Below are 22,758 nucleotides of genomic sequence, written 5' to 3' on the forward strand. Positions count from 1 at the left end.
TGAAGAGGATGGGGCATGAGGTGAGGATTGGAGGCTTGAGGTAGGTAGAAAAGACTCCATAGAAACTATTTCAGGCACAATAAATGGAAAAGGGATGGTCAAGAAAAAGGATGAGTCAAAAGAACATGGAAAGCATACATGTTAGCAAATTTGGTCAGCGGGCAAATTGTGGCCTCATCTTCCATGCTCAAAAATCCAGAATAGCAGTTGAAGAATGAAAAATAAGGACTTGCCATAGCAAGGATTAAAGCCTGGTGAAAAAGTTGCTTGGTACGAGATAACACAGGACTCTAAGGTAGCAGCTCTTGGTTCCAGACTGGGCTGGTGAAGTTGGAAAGACATGACATTCTCATGAGCAAGTCTAGTACCAGTGCACAAATGAAAAAGGTAGTAAGGATCCATAAAAATTAATGCAAAGTACCTGGTTTAAAGCAGGGGCTGAAAGTATATTTGCCACCATCATTAGTAGTAGCTCCAAATGCCTTTGTCCTGGGAATACTACCAGGGAGCTATCTCAAATGAAGACTGTTAAAAGCACCAGCTTTGGAATTATCAGCTGAATTTCAATCTAGCTTTGTTATTAACAGTATGAAAAGTTATTCAACTTCTGTGTATCTCAATTTCCTCATCTGTTAAGTGGGGGATAACATACTCAGGAGAGGGTAAAAAAAAAAAAATGCTTAGAAATCATTTAGCTAGGTCCAGAGGTCATACTTTTGTAGTCACTTTATCATTAAAGTGTCTCTTTTAATTAGGAGAAATCAAAGTCTTTCTTATGGGATACAATCTATTATATATGAGCTAAACATTAAAGTTAAGTTTATCCTTTGAAAACTAAATTAAGAATGTAAAGTCAAGCAACTTGCCTAAGAGCCAAGGCAAGGCCGTTTTCCTCAGGATGGCCAAAATCAAATTCAATCATACAGTAAAATCAAATCAAGGTAACTTGAATGTAACTTAAGAAGGCAGGACTAATGATGATTATAGGAGAAAACTTACACAGTAGTCCCTCCTCATCTGTGGATAATATGTTCTAAGACCCCCAGCACATGCTTGAAACCATGGACCGTACCAAACTCTACATACATACTACGAATCCTAACTGCATTCCTGTAATGTAGGGGTCATTAAAAAATTTTTGTATGTGAGATAATTAAGATCAGAGCTCAAATAACTTTTATAAAGTCTTAAAGCGGATAACTGGATTCTTTGACTCCAAAACCAAAGCTCAAAGATGTTGATAGATGAGAGTTTATGGCAGCCCTGGAGGGTAGCACGTTGCCCTGTACGGTACAGGCCTAGAGAACGTGACTGAGCAAAGGAGTTGCAGCGGGGAGGAGGACAGTGGGTTGTGAAGATGAAAGAGGCAAAGGGGAGTTTCTGAATAATTAGAGAATATTTAAGGACCTACTCAGGTCCTTAAAGTATCAGATAGAAGATTGAAGACTGGAGTGATGAAGACAGACTCTTGAATGGGGGCAAAAGAGAATAAAAATTGCCGTTTTCTATCAGACTGAAATCCTGTAATGAAGGAAAACGTACAATGCAGATAAAAGAATCATACAGTTACTTACAAGAGAACAGAGGATTCATAGATTTTTCTTTTCAGATAGGTGGCTTAGATGGGATGATTGTTCTCAGATGTGACACTACCTTAAATCTGTAAGAGTTAAAAATTTCAGGAGGTGGTATTTAAATCTCTAGGAGTTAAAAAAAAAAAAATTGAGCCTTGGAGAGGTGATCTATTCTGTCATCTATGGCATATTTATAAATCCGATAGCGCGAGTGAGGATGGGTAGTTTGGTGGCTGGAGATCCCTCTTGTCTTTTTAACTTTCTGGAGGGTGTATGCTTGGCAACAACAACTCAGGAGGTGGTCTCTCTTTATTTGGCTTTCACTCAGAAACTATTTTACATCACAATAAATCTTCAGTCTCTTTAGCATTGGGTCCCTGGTGATCAAAGTATTCAGTTCCAGTACCTGATAAAATCATGAGTATCTTGGTAGTTACTTTATATACATCCTCTTCTTTTCAACAGTGAGCCTTTTAAAAAAAATTGGAGTCATTAGGAAAAGGGAGTCTTTATTCCTTAGTATATAGATGGGTATATTTGAACAATGGCAGAAGCTAATGTACTTGGGGCCTAAAAGAAAAAGTATCCTCCTCCTTTCCTTCTTCGTTTTAATGGAATTTCAAGTATAATTTAATGTGTCTCCTGGGAGTGAAAGCTATATTCGATTAAGCTAGTAATATGGAGAATAGCTAGAGTAAGTCTTAGGGGTATAAGAGTGGGAGTGGTTTTGGTATAGTAAGCTCTCGCCAAGTAATTTTATCATCCAATCTGTAGAATCATAGATCTTAGATTTGGTAAAGATTTAGAAGTAATGTGGGCTAACACCCTATGCACTGGAAAATTTTTTCTTCACCATTTTCTCAGGCAAGTGAATGAGGAGCTTCTACTTGAGATCCCCTAGTGAGTGCATTAGCCTGGGAGTGTTCACACTCTAGGAGGATCTGGACTGCTGGGGTTTTACTTCCCTCTATATCCACCGTGTATGGCACTGTGCCTCAATTTCCTTGCTTTGTTGTAGAGTAGTGCTAATTGTTGAGAAGTGCCACATATTGTCATTTCTTCAAGCCTTGGGATTGAAAACATGCAAAAATAATTCCCATTTCTGCCACTTACTATGTGACTTTGGACAATTTCCTAGTCCCTTTGCTTTCAATTTTTGCATGTGAAACAAGGAGACAGTACCTAGCTAGGGAGCTTGTAAATTGTGCTCTGAGACCTCCTTGGAAAATTCTTTAAAAGGATTAATCATGACGTCCATAGTCTGACAGTAGGAGGCACTTCATATGACCTGTTCCCCCTGGGCCTGATTGTAGTCTTTGATCAGTATATGGTATTTGATTTGGAGTTCAGATCCCTGTGGTAATCTGTCCAGTACAGAGTGAACTAGAGCTATTGCTTTATAGGTACAGGGTGCTGTATGAGTTGTCCTTTCAGGGAGGAAAGCTAGGATGTGGACAACTGGGTAGGAAATTTTGAAGCTGTGTACCAGTAGTAGAGGACCTACTTTCCACAGTCTAGGGGAGTATAATGGTTATGAAGAACAAGATCATTAGGTTGCCTGGAGGTGTGAAGAGGAAAGGGAAATACAGGCCTGTGTCAGAATTTAATAGCATCAACTAAGACTTCTAACCCCAAACAACTGGTGGAAAAATGAAAACCTCAGTGACACTATTGTTTGGTCTACACGAAAACAATCCGTTGCAGTGATTCCCATTAGACTTCCTGGTTTTATTTTTCATGTGTTTAGCCTAAATAATTAATTTTTTGTAAGTGACTATCTGCTGCAACTATTTATGTTATCTATTTGAAAACCACTCATTATGTATTAGTAAAAGATTCAAAGGTCAAAGAGGGTGAATTTGTTATTTGCCTGATGTTTATAAGAAATTGTCAATGTTGAGAGAAGGAAAAGCTGCATTTTCTCCATCATTCTTCCCCATTTCAGAATGTTTTTACTTGTAAGAGAAGCCATCCCAAATATTCTCTTGGTAGGACCTTCGTTTTGGGAAACATGTTATTGATTTTTAAGTAGCCCCTAAGATCTTATTGCCATCTTTCTGGAAACCCATTAGTGGGTGTAAAACTTCCACAAAGTGGGCTAGGCAAATCTCAATGATAGCACTTCACTAGTTGTTTCTAAGGAAAGCAATAATACTCTCTCTTCATTTTTTTTTAAACCTAAATCTGAGGAAAAAGGCAAATGTTCTGAGGTGTCTGGCTTATCTGTTTGATAGGGGTCGATAATACCATGACTATGTCAGTGGAGTGGATTGCTTTCAATAACTCACAGCATAAGTCTAAATGTTTTTAGTTTACAGCCCCAAGGGACTTTACTAAAGATCATATATGTTTTTGACAAACTGTCTGCTATTAGTTTTCTTTTAGAATGGAAAACTTAATTTCTGCTTCATTTACATTTAGTGTGGTTTTGGTACCAAGTACATCAGATATTGATAAATTGGCAGCCAGATATGACTGAGTGGTTGTAATGATCCATTAAATTGAGCACTCTGTTTTTCAGCTATACTGGATAACTAGGAGTGTGTGTGTGTGTGTGTGTGTGTGTGTGTGTGTGTGTGTGTGTTCACACATGTAAGCATGTGCCTGTCCTTGAGTATCATGGCTTTTTGGCTCTGTTTGGTCAAATGGCTACATACCCAAGGAAATAACTTCATGTCCACATCATATAAATGTTAAGATATAAGTTATTTGTTAATAAGCATTTCAATAAATATGTAAGGTAACGCATTTAGCTACTTTTAAAGGGTTTCTGTTTTTAAAGGATAGCTTGACACAATGGATTGTTAACTTAGGGAGAAAACCGTTAACATGCGTATGTTTTGTAAAAATGCTATTACAAATATTAATCTGAATTACATTCAAATACTAAAAGACTGGCTTTTAGAGTGATTTTCTTGTAACTATTTTGCATGTTGTAACTTCTCCACCATGCCTTTACAAATAACTATTAATTGGATATATGATATATGTTGTTTATTTTGTAGTTAAAACAGAGCCAATGAGCAGCAGTGAAATAGTTTCAACAACAGCAGACGGGTCTTTAGACAATTTCTCAGGTTCAGGTAAGGAATATATATTAGACTTTCACATTAATACAAAACATAGTTTTTCTTAGTTTATTGAAACTGTTAGATATATCAAGTATATATCTGTGTGTATATGCATGTGTGTATGTATTATATAAATGTAATAGAGCCTTATGCAGAGTCCCATTCTTGTAATTCTCTTTTTATCCAATGTTATGAAGTGTTTGCTGAAAATATTGATATCCTGTCAAGAAGACAAAATCAAAAGGGGTTTTGTTTCTTTTCTCTTCTACTAAATTATCTTTATGTTAGTGACTCCTTCCCTTTTTCTCTCATTTGTATGATTTTTCTAATCATGCGTATTTAGTTAGGCAAAATTTTGCTTCTGGTACTCTTTAAGGAGTCTTAGAAACTGTCCTCCTGTCATGTCAACTATAGATCTAATTAAACACTTTATAAAGCAGCTTTCAATCCTTAAGTTAGTTTTGATCTCTTTCACGTTAACAAGGCCTGCCTCCAACAAACAAGTTTCACATCTTTGTTAATGAAATTACTGATAGGAAAGTGATTGTGATATTAAAGTAACTGTGAGGTTGTGATTATGTATTTGCCAGATTACCCAGATTGGACTATTTCAATAAAGAAATTATTTCTATCAGAAGTAATTCTTAAATTTTTAACCCTTTTTATATTATCTGCTGTGTTTTTAAAACCTCTCAAATGGAAATGCTATACTTACATAAATTTGTGATTGACTTATTCCAGCTCTCAGGATCACTTATTTAATACATACCACAACTAAAAGGAGTTATACGTAGATATAGCATGAAATACAAATGTATAACTTTTATACTTAGGATACCAGATGGAAGCAATAAGGAAATAACAAAAAGGTGTTATGCCCATGAGTTCTTTTACAAAACACTTACTAGAATCCAACTTAAACCAGAGAATGTGCTTGGTGCCATTATGGATTCTTAGGTACATGAGAGTGGCCCTGGTTTGAGGCTTAGTGAGGTGAATAGGTAACCAGATCATGACATTACAGTTTGATTTCCAGAGGGAACCCAAGAGATGCCCAAGAATACCTAGGAAGGGACCCAACAGAGACAAGGTTGGGATGAGGTGGGCAAGAAAGGTTTCCTGGGAGAGATGATGGCTTTACTCAGCCTTAAAAAATGAGTAGGAATAAAGCACATAGGGTAGGGGGAGGGAGAAAATATGAGGATGGTGAAGCTGGACAGATGGAACTCCATGGGAACAGACCAAGACACAGAGGCACAGAATTTAGAATTGCCAGTGGTTCAGCATTCCTGGTGTGTACAGTTTGAGTGATGATAGCATGCTGGACAGGGTCAGGATAGAGTCTGACCAGGCTTGCGTGTTCCACGTGATGTTTGCATTGTGTCCTGAGAGCAGTAGGAGACATCAGAGAAAGGGGGTTGCATGATTGTGTTCACATACAGAATCCAGACTATATCAGGAGTGAGGGGGGCTTGAGAACTGAAGTGGAGAGACCAGATAAAATCTTCTGGCATTTAATACCAGAGAGGAGGTGCTGGCAATGGTGTGGACAAGTGATGCATTAAGATGTATTTGTGAAGTAGAATTTATAGCATAGTAACCAATGAGCACAAGGGGTGAGTGAGGCAGAGACAGGTTAAGGTGACAGAATGCAAGACAAGCATGACTGAGAAGGAAAGGTGGTACCTTCCCTCTGGGGCATGTCGAGTGGGAGGTAACATCCACTCAGAGATGTTGGAGCTTGGGAAAGATCTAGAATGGAAATTTTGGAAGCGTGCAGAGAGTTAAAGCTAGTGGGTTGAAACAGCGTTGAAGACAGAATCCCGGGAAGACCAATATGGAGAGATGGGCAGGGGATAAAGTGAAAACACTGATTTTTTTCAACTGGGGAAGAAGGAAGAGGATTGAGTTGCAAGTGAAGGCAGGGAAGAATTTCAAGGAAGCGCTGTCTATGTGAGAGATTTGGATACAGCTATTAAAAATAGGTTTGAAAAAACTGAACGGCATGAGGAAATGTTAACTATACCGAGTAGGTATACCAAGCAGGTTACAAAAGAGTAACAAAAGGTTTTGTACCAAGCAGGTTACAAAAGAGTAATATGCTCTGTATAATCCATTTATTTTTAAACATTATGTGTCTTTGTATATGGGTATACAAATTAATGGTGGTTTTCTCTGGATAATAGAATATAATTTGAATTTTATTCCTTCTGCTTTTTTTCAAAAATATCTTACAGTGTATGTGTATAGCATTCATACTTTTTAAAAGTAGTAATTTTGAAGTGCAAGTTTAAAGTCATGTACTGAAATGAGAGGTTTTTTTTAAGTATCTATGGACAATAATATTGCATTGCTATTTTTCCTGATATTGATAACCTGTGATAAAGGACTAACTTGTTCTTAAATATATACACTGAGGTAGTAGCAAAGGGGCATCATATCTGCAACTCCAAAAAAAAAAAAAAAAAAAAGAGATACGTATTTATACACATGCACTTATATAATGAAAAAGGGACTAGAGGACTAAGCTACTAAGACGTTAGCGTTTAGGGAATTGTGGTAAACAATATCTGGAAAATTTTTTCTACTCTATTTGCAACTTTTCTTCAAGTGTCAAGTTATGTCAAAATAAAATATCAATGAGAGGGGCACCCGGATGGCTCAGTCGGTTAAGTACCTGACTCTCGGTTTTGGCTCAGCTCATGATCTCACTGTTCATAGGATCAAGCCTTGTGTCGGGCTCTGCACTGACAGTGTGGAGCCTGCTTGGTATTCTCTCTCTTCCTCTGTCTCTGCCCTTGTCTGCTTCTCTCTCACTCTCTCTCTCTCTCTCAAAATAAATAACCTTTAAAAATAAAATATCCGTGAGAAACATCAATAGATTTAGCATACAGCAGTTTCAGTGAGTAGTGATTTACTTCCCCTTGTGCCCACTTGCCTGTATGCCCCATTTCTGTTGCCAGCATAGTTCCTAGCAGATCTATGTGGTGATAAGTTCAGGGAATAAATGGATGATTTAACCAATAAGGTGAGGAAGTGATTTAACCAATAAGGTGGAGACAGGGAGGAGAAAAGTGTCTTTCAAGTACGTAAGCGGTGAGAGGAGAAGAGAAGGTAGTCCATTAGAAAGTAAGATACGGGGCTGAGGATAGCATTTAGAAAGTCAGAGTGGTTTTGGCTGCCAACACAAACTTTACAGAGGTAGAGGTGAAAGGTGTAGGCAAAATGGGGATAACTGATGGAGGGAGGTCCCTGCTGGGACAGCAGTGGCTTAAATCCAAAACAGAAGTGGATCGCCTTAGAGAAAGGAATAACTTTTCCACAGAAACATCCGGAACAATGGAATGGAAGTTAACGTGCATGAGTTTGAAGTGGAGGACGAGACACTACGTTAAGGGAATTCCTGTCTGATTCTTCTGTTCAAACCCTCCAGGAGCTCCCATTCATCTCTGAGTAAATGCTGATTCTTTGTAATAGCGAAGAGCCCCATCAGACCTATTGCCTGCTTCCCACTAGTCCTTCAACATGCCAGACATGCTTCCAGTCGGCGCCTTTGCCATGACCGTCCCTCTGCCTGGGGCACCTCTCTGTACACCTACCTGCCTGACTCCTTCATCACCTTGAGTCTTTGCTCTCATATCACCTTCTCTATAAGGCACCCCGACCACCCTACTCAGTGTTGCAAAACTCTCACTGTAGGCTTCCAGTCTCTCTAACATGCTAACCACCATAACACAGCCCTTAGCAAACTGTATCATTTACTTGTGTATTAGTTTTATTGTTGGCTTTTCACCCCACCAAAATGTAAGCTTGTGATGGCGAAGATTTGGCTCGCTTTGTTCATTCGTATCCTCAACACTTAAAAAGTTAGGCACTTAGATATTTGTTGGATGAATGAATGGATGAATGAATGATGGCTTCTACTTTTTCCTCTGAAGCAACTCATTTTGAGCTATCAACTCATTTGATAGTGATAGGCTTGTGAGCTTGAAAAGATGAGAAGAATGAAATAGATGCCATGAGGAGTTGGGAAGCCCGAGGCTGCTTGGAATATAAAAGAAGGTTGGCAATAGAGCCCGAGTTCAAACAAAGGTAGAACGATGAATGTGGAGTCTTTATGGCAGAGCAGTTTTTCTCTACGAGAGTTTTGCTGCTCAGGTAAAAATGATATTTAAGGATTTTCCGGTAAGGCAGGAAAGAATGTGGAAATAAAAGGACAGGTATCAGTAAGAGTTTAAAATAATTATTCATGTATCCTCAAAGTTTTTTTTCTTTTTTTTTAAATCAAAGGTAAGGGATAACAAATTGAGAAAAAATAGGCTGTCGAGGGGTTCTGCATCTATGTTATGTTGGAGAACAGATGAGACTAGAGGAAAGAAAATCCTGGAAGGAGAGGATGTTTCTTCCTTAATCTCGAAACTCAGTGAGACCTCTACCACATGCTTCCGTAGTCAGTCCTCTGTACTTCCTTTCTTCAGCCTTCATCACTACTTTTAAAATTACTTTGTGTTATCTTTCCTCCTGCTAACCTACAGCACTATGAGAACAGAAATTTTATTTGGCTTGCTTACAGTTATAGTCCTAGCACCCATCATGGAATTGAACACAGGGATGCTGGTCAGTAAATGTTAAGTAAACAAATAAATTGGTTGACGCTGTTGTGGTGCAAGACTGTGGAATGGGGGGGTGGGGAATGTGCACAATGTGGTCTTGAGCTTGATGGTTGGAGTAGAAGACTAGAGTTGAGGCCTAGATGGAATGAGAGAAGTGTTGGATACGTAACCCAAGACAACGTTGGGACTTGTTAGCGGATATAGTCAAATATTAAAGTTTTTGATAAATGCGAGGCCATGTTTAGGAGGTGGGTCATTCATGGAAGTTTTTAAGAATTACCATAAATCTTAGAAGAGGAAGGCCTTGTGGGAGAGCAAACAACAACAATTTGGAAGAAAAAGCAGTGAGGATATGTTTTTCAGGTCTCTTGTAATATCTGGAATCTGAGAGAATGAGTAGGATCTACTTGGAAGAAGCTCTGCAGGAGAAGCAAGGTCCTTGGAAAAAGGCTTAGCAGAAGGTAGAAGGAAAGTTTGGTGAAGAGACTGCAGCTATAGGGGATCTTGTTTTCCATAGATTGATTCTCCATGTCGCACAATGGAGAGGGGAATGGAATACGCTAGGGATTTTTTCCTTCCTTCTTTCTGTCTTTCTTGAGTGAAAATGTAAAAATCATGGCCTGCTGGAGCAGTTGTGAATGGGACTTAGGGTTTATAAGAAAAAGAGAAGCCTGGAGAAAGCGATCTCTGAGCATTTGACTCCAAGACGGTCTTCACCTCTGTGGTCACTACTCCTGCTTCCTTGTCCATGATGACTTCATTCACATCTCAACCTTGGGTGTCTTGAGGCAATAGCAAGGATAAAGAGGAACTGGAGCCATGCTGACATTGGTAGTAGCCATCTCACCTCTGTGCCTCAAGAAACCTGAGCATCTTAAAGCATTAAGGAGGCAATGAAGCTCCCTCTTTTCCAGGGAAATCCCCAGGTATCCTTATATGGGGAGACTGGAGGAGAGCAGGTGATTTTCAAAGGCATGTTGCCGAATTGAAAATGGCAAGGTTATTATGTTTTTAAAATTTAATGATGTTCTGCCCATTTACTATTTACCACTGAAAAGCAGTATTTTAGCGATCTAAATGTATTTTAAGAGCAGTTGAGGTTGAAAATAATGTTTTTAAGGATTACAAAATATCTTTGCCTTCTGTTTCTTCCATTTCCACAAAGTCTAAATTTGTTATTAATTTGTTAAATGAAGTGCCAGTTGATAATGATCATATAACATAATGATCATATAATCAAATAATCATGTAATATAATGATCATATAATATAATGGTCATCAATATAATGTTGATGTCTGGTAGTGTTTGAAAATTAGAAATAGGAACAGGAATGCTTCTAGAGGAGAAAGAAATGTCATGTATGAAAAATAGGATTTCTTTGTCTTTTAATTGCTCGTAAAAAGATGTAACTTTTTGGATCTGACTCCTTCATTCAACGGTTATGTGTAGAGCACCTACTGTATATGAGGCAGTGTTCTAGGTGGTGGAATTATGGCAGTGAGGAAGTAGATGAGGTCCCTGCCCTCAAGGAGTTTTCGTTCTGTGGGTGAGGCAGGTAATAAAGAGCTAAGTGGTAGTAAAAGTAAATAGCCTACAACAGAAATGAGAGCAGTTCAAAGCATACAGCGAGGAGTGGCTGGGGGTCTCTTTTAGAGGGACGGCCTCTCTGAAGGGTGAGCATACAAGCAGAGATCTTAGGGAATAAGTTCGAGTTTATGTATGTATGTATTTTATATAATTTATTTTTAAGTTTGGGTTAATTTAAATGTAAGAGGATAATGGGGCTTACAGTTGGGGACAGTTGTGACATGATCCAATATATGTTTTTAAGAGATCAGCATTTGTTGTGTGGAAAATGCTTTATGGGAGAAGAGCGGAGAGGAGGGTAAATAGAAACAGGGAGACCGGTGTTGCCATGGCTGAGAAGAGAGAGGACTGTATTAGCCCGTGTCCTTCTTAGAAGAGCCACAGAGGCGGGACTAAATGTGCCAGGATTCCATTAGGGGAAAGGAGTGGAGGAGAAAGAGAGGAGGGTGAGGTTGTGGGTGGGGAGGGGGGGGGGTCCTGACCACTATTCCCCGGTAGCCATCACATTGATAATTGCAACAGGTGGTAAACGAGAGCAGGGAGAAATTGTCAAGTAGAGGGCATTTTCTGAAGGGAGAGCTGGCTGAATTTATGATGAAATGATAGGAGGAAAGAGAAGAGTCAAAACTTTTGGACTTTCAACTTGTCCATGTGAGTGATGTTGTTAATGAGATGGGAGCAGTGAAGGAGGAACTGCTAATTTGGGGATTTCTGTTCACCTTCTCAGGAGATTCTCAAGCTTATGTCCTCCCCTCCCTTCCCACAACAAAGATTTAGGGAGTTTCTTTAACTTCTGGGTTAGAACGAAGAGAAATAATGGCATAATAGGAAACAAATGTACTAAAACAGAGAGAGGCATTAGTTGTCCATACATTCTCAAGGCTCTGGCGTGTGTAATTTGGAGCTTTCTAATGGTAAAAGAACCATTTTATTTACCTTGATGAATGATCTGGGAGCGTTCTTTTTGCTTTAGGGTGTTCTGGTCCCATGAAATTTAAAAGTAATCAGAATTCCTAAATTGTTTAAAAAGTTAAAGGTGTTTTAGGCAATTAAGAGGAAAAGTACTTGAGGTATGACTTGGAAGATTCTGGACTTTAGTCCACACAAAATTGTAGGGGCTCGGATTTAGGGAAATCCCCCAAAATAGGGCTTTATTATATGGCATTAAATATTTAATCATTTTAGGGGCACATCATTAGGTAATTAGTAGCAAGATACCCAGGCAACATCACAGCTTCTTATTCACATGTATTTTATAAAGGGTACTATTCACAGGTGCCTGGGTGGCTCCATCGGTTGGGCGTCTGGCTCTCGATTTTGCCCAGGTCATGATCTCATGGTTTGTGAGATGGAGCCCTGGGTTGAGCTCAGTGCTGACAGTGTAGAGCCTGCTTGGCATTCTCATTCTCATTCTCATTCTCATTCTCTCTCTCTCTTTCTCTCTCTCTCTCTCTCTCTCTCTCTTTCTCCCCCCTCTCCCCTGCTTGTATTCATTCTCTCTCTCTCAAAATAAATAAACTAAAAACAAATACTATTCACTCCAAATTATATGGCCAAAGGACTGAATCAGATTTATTTTGTATGTTTACACATAACTGCAAAAAATTTAACCATCCTTCACATCATCAGGGTTTAAAAAAAAATCTACTTTGCTTATGACCTATTTCTTCACATTCTTCATATTGTTGATTGATTTCTTCCCACATGCCAGGCCCTGTCGGGTGCCAAGGAAACAAAAGAGAGCAAGGGGTCCTTGGCCCTAGAAGCTCATGGTTAGCAGAGGAAGTGAACATCTATACACATGTTAACTATAATGCAGCGTGGTTAAGTGCTACATGGCCGATGTTTACGGCACTTCGAGAAGGTACAGAGAAGGAAGATATTATCCGAAAGAGAAGATGATGTTTGAGTCCCACTGGAGGAGTGTTTGTCAGGCGGGGAGAAGGCCTTAGAGGGGCAGAGGGTCTGGTCTGAAGAGCCCCCCGAGACGAAGATGAGCACGCATGACATGTGTGGGCAGTCCTCAACTCCAAGGAGGCTACATATTACTAAACCCAGGGGAGGGGGGATGATTGAATCTCTGGACTCTGCCAAGAAATTTGGAACTTTTCCTAGGGATAAGCGAGCACAGTTGAGAGCTCCTAAGCTGGAACGTGGACATAAAGAAGTTTCCATTTAAGAAAGATCACTGTGGTGGCAGTGCAGTATTGTGTTCAGGTCCGCAGATGGGACACAGGGAACGTGACAGAGGCTAACGAGAACCGGGACAGGGGAGCGGGGATGGCGTGTGCAGAACAGCTCAACAGGCAGTATCTGGATTTGGGATGGGTGACTTGTGACTCATGAAATGGACGGAGGGAAAATGAGATTATTCTGCGGTTTCTTGTTTCTTCACAGAAGGTCAGGAAATAGTATGTTTTGATGGAAGGAGTCAGGCAGTCGTGGGTTCAAATACCACCTTTCCCATGTATTTGCTCGAATGTGTTACTTAAGTTCTATGCCCCATATGTAAAATGGGGACAGACAATCGTGTTGTGTGGACCAAGATCAAAGAGAAGAGTTGGAACTTCAGTCTGAGCCAAAATTAAATTCTGATTCCAGAACCTGTGCTCAATTACCACACGCTGAGCCCCTCCCCCCCTCCCCCTCCCACCCCGATCTCTTTCTTCATGTGTACACACCTATACTCTACATTCAACCTTAAAGCTTCACGGAACTCACCGCACCCTGTGTAATAAGCCTGATACAGTCTCTTCTGTTATTCTGTTTACCTGTGAAAAACTTCTGGGTGCAACCTGTGAAGTTGAGTTTGTGATCATGGGTCCTGACCCACAGTTTGAAAAACCCAGGGAGAGAGCTGGACAAGAATAAAAGGGATTTCTGTGGCTTCCACCATCCGATCGCATTGCGTTTTTATTCTGGTTTAGTTATTTATTTTTTAAAGTCGTTTTGAACGGTGATTGTCCAGGGAAGGTATTCCTCCTCCAGCTACTCTGCCGGGTATATCTACTTTGCCCTTGGTCTCTTTTCAGGCTTAGCAAAGGAGAACAGGAAAGGCTGTAGTCGAGGATGACCTGGGCAGGTGGTAGTCCTTGTTGTCCAAGTGTGCTCGCACTAATCCCTCCCTTCTATAAATTGCAATATTTAACTAATCCCTCCATGGCTATTTGTGTGTCAGCCTCCCCACATGTGACAGACAGAACTTGCCTTTGCGTGTTTGCATCTGCGGCATCTAGCTCGGCGGCTGGTGCGGAATAGTGACTCAACACGTGCCCGCAGGTCGGGGCGCACCAGCTGAGTTGGCCTCCCCTCGCTTTAATGCGGACCCCGACTCTGCCAAACTGAGAGCCACGTGGCTGAAGTCTGGCAGCTGGCATGCAGCAGTGGTATGAATCTGGATCTGCGGTCACTGCGTGAGGCCGGCTTGCTTTACAAGGAAAGGATCATTCCGGATCCAGATTCTGGTCCAACTCTACCGCTGTTCTCCCGAACCCAAATGGAAAACTGAGCTTGAGAAGTATACGTGGACCGATGGGACATTATGAAAAATGTATCAGACTTTGAGCGCGTGGAAGCTTTTAGAAGGATTTTAATACGCAGCATAGTTCGTAAATAATAGAGCCCCTGAAGACTGTGATTACTACTGGAAGAAGAAGATGAACCTATTATATCTTGTAATTGTACCCAAAGACTATACATCTTAGCTAGGTAGAGGGTAGAGGATAGGGGTATTTACATATATTTATATGTAATACATGAAAACACATACAGCTGTGGGTATATATAAGTATATGTGTGTGTAATATATATTGTACATAAAATCGCCCCTATTTACAGTAAAGCTGAGAACTACCATTTTAAGGCCTTATGTTAACAAAAATGGATTTTTGTTTTAGTTCAGGACGAGCGTAAAAGAATGGCAGAGTTTAGTGCATTTCTGAGACCTACTGAGTAACGTATATGTGATTAAAAAGAAAGGAAATTCTGCTTGAAAGTTTGAATAACCTCTTTAAACAACAACAAAAACATTTTATTTTTTTAACTTCAATAACTGAAGTTAAGCACGTTTCACTGAAAAAGGCCCAGGAACACTGCCTCAGTACAAGAAAGATCAGGCTTCGCTTGCAACTTGAGAAATTTAAGAGTGCCGTAGGAATGCATTTTTACTAAAAAATGTTGCTAAATTCACGCAGGCGAATGAGGAGCGGCCCCATTTCTGCTCACCTGGGAGAAGATTAGACTGCGTTTCCCGTTAATCCAGGGTCAGGTGTGTGTGTGTCCCTGAGCGCACACAATAGGCCAGGTGACCTTTCGGTCCCGCCCAGCCCTGCAAATTCACCCTCGTCCCCGCCCCCCTTTGAGCGGGCCCTTCTGCACAGTGGCCAGGACTCCTTGTCCTCTTACCCTGCAGCTGCCAGCTATTTCTGATGATTGTGACCACTTTCTAAGACCTAATCTAAACTTAGAACCACTTCATCAGTTCCCAAAGGTTGTTCCGTAGATTTTCACTTGGGTTGACCGCATGAAATTGCCTTTTTTTTTTTTTTTTCAGGCCCCAAAGGTTGAATGCTGGCCATTTCGTATGGGCTACCTGTCGTTCAAACTAGATCAGCGCTTTATGCTGATTTCGTATTTTGCTTTGACTGTTATGTGTTATTTTTCTTTTTTTTTTTTTTTTTCCAGCAATTGGGAGCAGTAGCTTCAGCCCAAGACCAACTCACCAGTTCTCCCCACCACAGATTTACCCTTCCAAGTAAGATGTATTTTCTCTCAATAAATGCCTTTTCTGAGTAGTCTTTTACCTTATTTCAAGTCATGTTTTGTGCCCACATGTTCCATCTTGATTTAAACTAAAGTGCATTTCACAGAGCCGTAAATGTGTTGACACAAATTTCTTTTGAGCGTCACCTGGAAGAGATACTGAAGTATTTCAGTACTTTGTGTATTGTATTTGGAAATTATACTTGAAGAGACCGTCTTTAACTGCAATTTGTGATATGGTTGTTAATCAGTTACCTTGCATGTTTCCATCTAATGCATGGGCTTTCTATTTTCTGTCATTTCTGACAAATAGCAGACCATACCCACATATTCTCCCTACCCCTTCCTCACAAACTATGGCTGCATATGGGCAAACACAGTTTACCACAGGAATGCAACAAGCCACAGCATATGTCACATACCCACAGCCGGGACAGCCGTACGGAATTTCCTCATATGGTGAGTAATCCCGTTACTTCAGTGGTGGGATCTAATGGGCATACCCGTGTGTGGGGGCAAGGTTCATAGGAGTGGTACCTAAAGACTGCCATCTTGGGCCGCTTTAGAAGGTGTGATCACCTTTTGTGTCTAAATTCTTCATCTGATTGTTTTCAACGAGCCTTGTAAGAAGCGGCGGCTACTTCTCTGGAAGTCGTCAGTGGCAGATAGATTGCGTGGTGGTTCGTATGCCGTCTTGCTCTCCTTCCCCCCCCCCCCCACCACCCCCATTGGTAGCTCAACTTTTAATTTGCCGCTTGAGCACTTGGTTGTGGAATCCAAAGCATTTTAGTGCATATTTGAGATAAAACTTCTGTAAATGAAGTCTTTTAGGGTAAAGATACGTTTCCTATTTATCAGATGCCTAGCTATGATTAGGGAAGTACAAACAGAATTCAACAAATCCTTGCTCTGAACGCGAGGCTGGTAGTACTTTTAAATTTCAGCATTATCAACCATTAGGAAAAGTGATCTATATATCACAGCTTGGGCTGCCCTTTGAAGAGGCAAAGCAGGAAACCTTTAAAGCTCACATCCCTATTTGTTCCTTCCCACCTGGAGATTACCTTTATCTTGGTGTAATTTAACTCCATTGTTAAAGGGTCAATACCTGTAAATTAAAAATAAATCCAGCAAAACCCCAAAGTTTAATTTTAAGAAATCTTAGAATTTCAAGATACCTTTTCTTCAATTGAATTGCAATTGCAATTTTAAACACATTGCACTTTGTTTGAGTAGGAAGAAGGTGAATTATTAACATTTCCTTAAGAAAAAAAATCTAGCGATCAAGAAAATGTACATGGAAGCTTGGAGGAAAGGACTGATAAAATAAATAAATCTGTGCTTATAGCAGTATATTGAAAGAAATAATGTTCTTTAAGCATTTCATTAATAATTAGAAGGCAAATTACTTTATTCCTTCTTATTTTCTATCTTTACCCCAAACCAAATCGACTGTATATAAATTTCTTATAAAATATACCGAAATTAAAATGTAAATTATATATGATTTCACCCTTTATGGTTTCATTTCAAAATTGCCCGGAACTGAATGTTATGTAGCTAGGTTTTTTTTTTTTTTTTTTTCCTAGCTAGGCATTTTTAAGCCAGATTTTAGAAACAACCATAAGATGGACTTCCTAGAATTGTCTTGCATTTCTATAACTTTTATGCAAGATTTCTGAAAATAATGTTAGATATAGATCAATTTTATCTGCCATCAACTCTTAACCAATTCTTGTGCTAAATGAGGAAAAAGGACCTCGGATTTGAATTCCATAGCTTCAACACTATGATGTGAGTTGAGGCAGTCCCCAGTTTATATTCTCAAAATGTATTTGTAACCTGATTATTTGAAGTGTAAACGTATCTTCCGGTGCAAACAACGTGAAAGTGCTGGAGGCCTACCAGGCCTGCCAGGAGAGGGTGCCCTTCATGCCATTGCCTCGACTGCCACTCACACAGCTCCTCTCTTGTTCCTTCTCCTCTCCATTCAATTATGGTAGGGCCCTTTGCCACTTTCCGGGCTGTGGTCTAGGACCCTTCCAGTACTGAACCATTAGTGGATGTCGCTATTGTCTGAGATAATTGTTCCAGGCGCAGAGATTCTGAGGTTCAAATCAGACCTGGTAGAGTGAGGATAGGGATTTTAACGGGAGAGGTGGGGGTCGGGAGATGGTAAGGGCAAGGCTCCATGTCGAGGGCTTTGACCCCAGCCAGGGCCATCTGTGCTTATAAATCTCCTGAGTCCTCAGCATTTTCCTGATCACTGTCTTCCTTCTCTTTTGGGGCCTTGAGTACAAAGAGATGCTCCCAGTGCTTCTGACCAAGCATTCTATTTTTCTTGGGCCAGCGCATTGAAAAGTACGACCGCCATCTCCCCTCTGCTTGCTTGTGAAGGAAGAACACGTAGGTCAGGGTTTTTAACTGCTGATAGTCAAGGTCCAGATGGTCTTAGAAGACTTTCTCCCGGGACTTGTGCCCCCTGGCTTTTTACTTAGACCCTGTAAGAAAAGCTAGGCAAGTCTTTTCATAGTGGGAATAATACATCAGTGGAGAAGAGAGCTTAACGCTCTTCTCTGGATTGGCATAGAGCCGAGCAGTATGATGAGTTTGCAGGCTTGTGGGTGGAAGCCCCGGAGACAGGTGCAGCTGAGGGTGTTTTCTACCTCTTCCTGCTTTTCCTTATCTGTTCTCATCACAAAGATTGAGCCTCCAGGCTAACACCAGAGGTGGTACAGTTAGACTCAAAGCAGATTAATAGAACCCCCAATGGAGACAGAGCAGGGGGAAATCCCTGTTGGTGACCACATGGAAAGAAAGGGAGTTTCTTGAGCCATCAAGCCACCTGGCCGAGTCAGGTGTCTTTCCAGGGACCATTGATAAGGACGGGTTGCTTCCTGGTTTGGGATTGCCTGTGCGGGGAAAAGTCACATTTTGTTCAATGTTAAGCTTCTCTTAAGACATAAATGCTAAGATCATCATGAGGCTATGTAGAGATACGCCAGGAATTACTGTAGGCTCTCTCAGCCAAGAGTCAGATTCTTCCACTGCCTCAGGAAAGTTACCTAACTTCATTCTCCTGATGAAATTCCCCTAAAATGGAAATAAACTGTGAGACTACTGTGTCTTCTAGATCCCAAAGATATCATTTATCTTAAGTGCAAAGTGAAATTATTCAAAAATGTGGATTCGCTTGGCAGAAGACTTGCTCTCTTCCTTCTGTGGAAATTAAGGACCCTTGTTAACTTTCATGACTGTCTTTAATTACAATCCAGCGCTGAGCCCTGCACAACAATACTGCCAAACCCAAGTCCTAAAATTCGGATGTCAGCCTGGCATTCTGGGAAGTATTTGGAGGCCACAAACACATGATTTTTATATTACAATGATAAAAAAGAAAGCGTACTTTAGGCTACACTTAAAACAATAATATTGGAATAAATACTTGAAACTATAAGGGACAGAAAGGGAATTATTGGTCAGCTTTACTTGTTTGTAAACCACTATGCTGTTCTATATGATACAGTCCTTTAATATCCTCCTAGCTTCGTGCTTACTTTCTGGTGGGATCGGGTGGTTGGGAGGAGATTTTCCCCTGTGTTGCTTAATTCTGTGCCCAATATTGTTCCCTCTGACTTCAAAATGAATTGAGTGCTAAAATCATCTTTGTGGCAGAAAGAGTAAAGAAAAAAAGGAAAAAAAATGCTGTGAGGCTAGAGACTCTAATCTCCTCTTAGAAAAGAGAATTTTGATTTTTGACACTAATCTACACAGTGACTTTTAGAACAATCTAGTTGAAGTTTAATTATGGCTATTACTGGATTCTAAAGGAGATCGTCTTTTAACCTCTTATAAAACAACAAAACTAAATCTAGAGATCGTATCACTGGAGTTAAAGTTTATAGAAAAGGTACATCGGAAAAACAAAGGACAATGGGAATAGTCACTCAAATCTGTAATACTCCTGTTTTGTTTCGTTTTGTTTTCATTGAAGTTCTAGGTTAGGGTATTTCACTCTAAGCCTGCATACCTTTGGTTATTGAGATAATATTGGGAAGCATTTGTGACTGAACAGTTGTGGGAGTGTTTGGGGGGGGCGGTGTTTACCAGCTTTTGAAATGAACATATAGATAAGCTGTCATTAACTGATTTAGGTGCATTGTGGGCAGGCATCAAGACTGAAGGTGGATTGTCACAGTCTCAGTCACCGGGACAGACGGGATTTCTCAGCTATGGCACAAGCTTTGGTACGCCTCAACCTGGACAGGCACCGTATAGTTACCAGATGCAAGGTCTGTATACACACTGACACTACCCTTTTCATTAATCCTGGAGTCCAGTAGTTACCTTCTAAAGTAGAGCCCTGTGTTCTGTGTAGGTAGTAAATGATGATAGAAAGCGACTGGGCTTAGAGGCAAGATCCCTGGTTCTGCTTTGGGTCATCACTTACCTATTCTCTGGGCCTAAACTTCCGTATTTATAACCTCAAGGGGTCAGACCGAATCGTCTCTGAAGTTCTTTTCAAAAAGCTCTAACGTTCCGTGTGACGTTGAAGTTTTCCGCCTCTGCCTCTATCAATTTTAAAAAAGGAATGACAGGGGCGCCTGGGTGGCTCGGTTGGTTGAGCGTCCGACTTCAGCTCAGGTCATGATCTCACAGTTTGTGGGTTCGAGCCCCGTGTCCACAGAGCCCGAAGCCTGCTTCGGACTCTGTGTGTGTGTGTCTCTCTCTCTGCCCCTCCCCTGCTCATGTTCTGTCTCTCTCTGTCTCAAAAATAAATAGAAACATTAAAAGAAAAAAAAAGTTTTAAATAAAAAAGGAACGACAAACCCAAAGTTATGATGTAAGAGGCCGGAGTGTGATACGTGCTAAAACTGCTGGGGCGTGGCATTACCAGCCAACCTTTTTAAAAGGGCTGTTTTCTTCACTGTCATTATCGTAGCTCTAGAAGTACAGTATGTGATATGTGTTAACTAAATGACCTACCAATGACCAAGAGATTAAATTGACAACCACTCAATGCATCTTCAAGATACTGCTTCCAAAGACCAGTCCCTGGGCTCTAAGTTTGAAACTATAGACCAAACATACCGCAAATGCAGGACCGATCAAAGAATAGCTGAAAATTTAACGCTGTCAATACTGTTTTCAGGAACACACAGGCGTAAATGTAACTGGCAGATTATTGTCATGCAAATGTGTCTGTAAAATAATGGAAGTTCTTATAATCTAAATATTCTCCTAATATCTTTGCCCTACAAATCCGTTTAATCACATTCAGCCTCTTAATAATGGTGCCATGCCACAATTCAGTTAAATCCCTTATCACTACTTTTTGATTGAAGGCATTCTTTTTGTAGTTTTTATCTCTTTTATATCTTTTATTCTTCATTACGTTAAAATAGTTGTTTATTGCAAATAAATTAGAAAACAAGAAAAATAATGTTTCATATTTACTATTATGACTTTAATATTCTTCCAGATATGTAGTGTTGGACCATATTGTATAATATAATATTGCAACCTGTTTCTTTTCAGTAACAATATATTGTAAACTTATTTTCACATCAATAAACTCGATTCTATAGCATCATTTTAATGATTGCATAGTTTCATATATATATCTTATTTAATAATTCCCATTTTGTTAGAAGTCCAGAGCAATGCCATGAATATTTTATGTGCATTTTTAATTATTTCCTTTGAATAAAGTTAAGCCTGAATTGCTAAGTAAATTTTTAGACTCTTTGACAGATTTGTTATATATTTACACAAGGGCTGTGTATTAGCATGTACACATTGGGTAACATCTTTCTTTTTTTAATTTTTCTTTTTAATGTTTGTTTGTTATTGAGAGACAGAGACAGAGCGCGAGCAGGGGAGGGGCAGAGAGAGAGGGAGACACAGAATCTGAAGCAGGTTCCAGGCTCTGAGCTGTCAGCACAGAGCCTGACGCGGGGCCCGAACTCACGAACCGGGAGATCTGGACCTGAGGTGAAGTCGGTCACCCAACCGACTGAGCCACTCAGGTGCCTCTGGGTACTATCTTTGTAAAAATTCTCATTTTAGTAGGTACAAGATTTTATTACTATCATATATATTTTTTAATTGGGAAGATAATCATTTTTTCTTCCATGGCAGTGTTTTTCTGTCTCATTATTTCTTTTATTAAGATTTGTAAACTTTTATAATATTTCATAGGTAAACTTCCAGCTTCTCATTTTTTAAACTAAAACGTAATGGGACCAGATCTATTAATCTTTTCATACTTGTTTTTGCCTTTGGTATAAAAATACCTGAATTATAAAATTCTGCTATATTTGGTAGCTACAAAGTAAAAGCTGGCTTACCCCAGATAATGTGTGTTGTTAGAGGGATGTTACTTGTATGCCAGATTCCAGAGCTTTAACGCTCCTCAAAGGAAGAGTTATGTTCCTGCATGTGCTGATTATTTGAGTAAAGGGATAAAAAGAAAAAAAGAGTTGAAGAGATCGTGTTAATGAATTCAGTAGTCCTAGGCTGTAGTAATGAGATGAACCATAACGCAGACAAGGCCTGTTTGCTTCTGGAGCTTGCGTTTGTCAAGAACAGAGTCTTCTGAGAACCATGGGAGAAAAAGATAAGGCACCACAGCCTCTTCTCCATAGAGAAGCAGGTCCTAAAGGTCGGAAGGAGGCATGTGAGGTTTCTCGCGAGAGGAGAGCTTCCTCAGTGCGTGTGGTTCCTGGGCCCAAGGCCGTCTGCAGCCTCTTGGTTACCCATCCACAATGAGCTGAGCAGAGAAGTTTTAAGTGTTTAGAAACTTGTATCGGTCCATAGTAAATCTCAGGTTGGTTAAATCAGGTAATAATTCTAAGAAATGGGGCCTACACCCGCTCTCGTTTCTTTTTTCATTTCATTCCTTTGGTAATACCTTATTGTATTTTGCTAAATTATCAGTCCTGGAAGGATTAGGGGGAAAAACTAGTCTTGCAATTTCGGAGAGTTTGAGAGATAACATCCTTGAAAGTTATCTTTATTCTTTCTCTGAGATCAAAAGCTTATACGGCCGAATGAGTTCCTAAGAGGACTAACCGACTGTCAGAGTATAAACATAGTGTGAGAATAGAGAGAACGTGGAAATGAAGAAGGAGGAAAGAAAGTTAGTTTG

At 40.0% G+C, this 22,758-nt stretch overlaps 1 protein-coding gene across 16 annotated transcripts in view; it reads left to right on the forward strand.

Annotated features, from left to right (window-relative positions):
- Positions 1-22,758, forward strand: part of EYA1 (EYA transcriptional coactivator and phosphatase 1) — a 173,076-nt gene that overhangs the window by 25,020 nt on the left and 125,298 nt on the right. For 6 of the 16 annotated variants that reach the window (XM_045454932.1, XM_045454940.1, XM_045454930.1 and 3 more), the window contains 4 exons: positions 4,580-4,657; positions 15,531-15,600; positions 15,922-16,067; positions 19,763-19,900. In XM_045454932.1, coding sequence (XP_045310888.1) covers positions 4,580-4,657; positions 15,531-15,600; positions 15,922-16,067; positions 19,763-19,900 — 432 coding nt within the window. Of the gene's footprint in view, positions 1-4,579; positions 4,658-15,530; positions 15,601-15,921; positions 16,068-19,762; positions 19,901-22,758 lie in introns of those variants that run through there. The other 10 variants (XM_045454935.1, XM_045454946.1, XM_045454936.1 and 7 more) reach the window with 7 other exon arrangements.

Source organism: Leopardus geoffroyi, chromosome C3, assembly GCF_018350155.1.
Source record: "Leopardus geoffroyi isolate Oge1 chromosome C3, O.geoffroyi_Oge1_pat1.0, whole genome shotgun sequence".
Taxonomy (NCBI): domain Eukaryota; kingdom Metazoa; phylum Chordata; class Mammalia; order Carnivora; family Felidae; genus Leopardus; species Leopardus geoffroyi.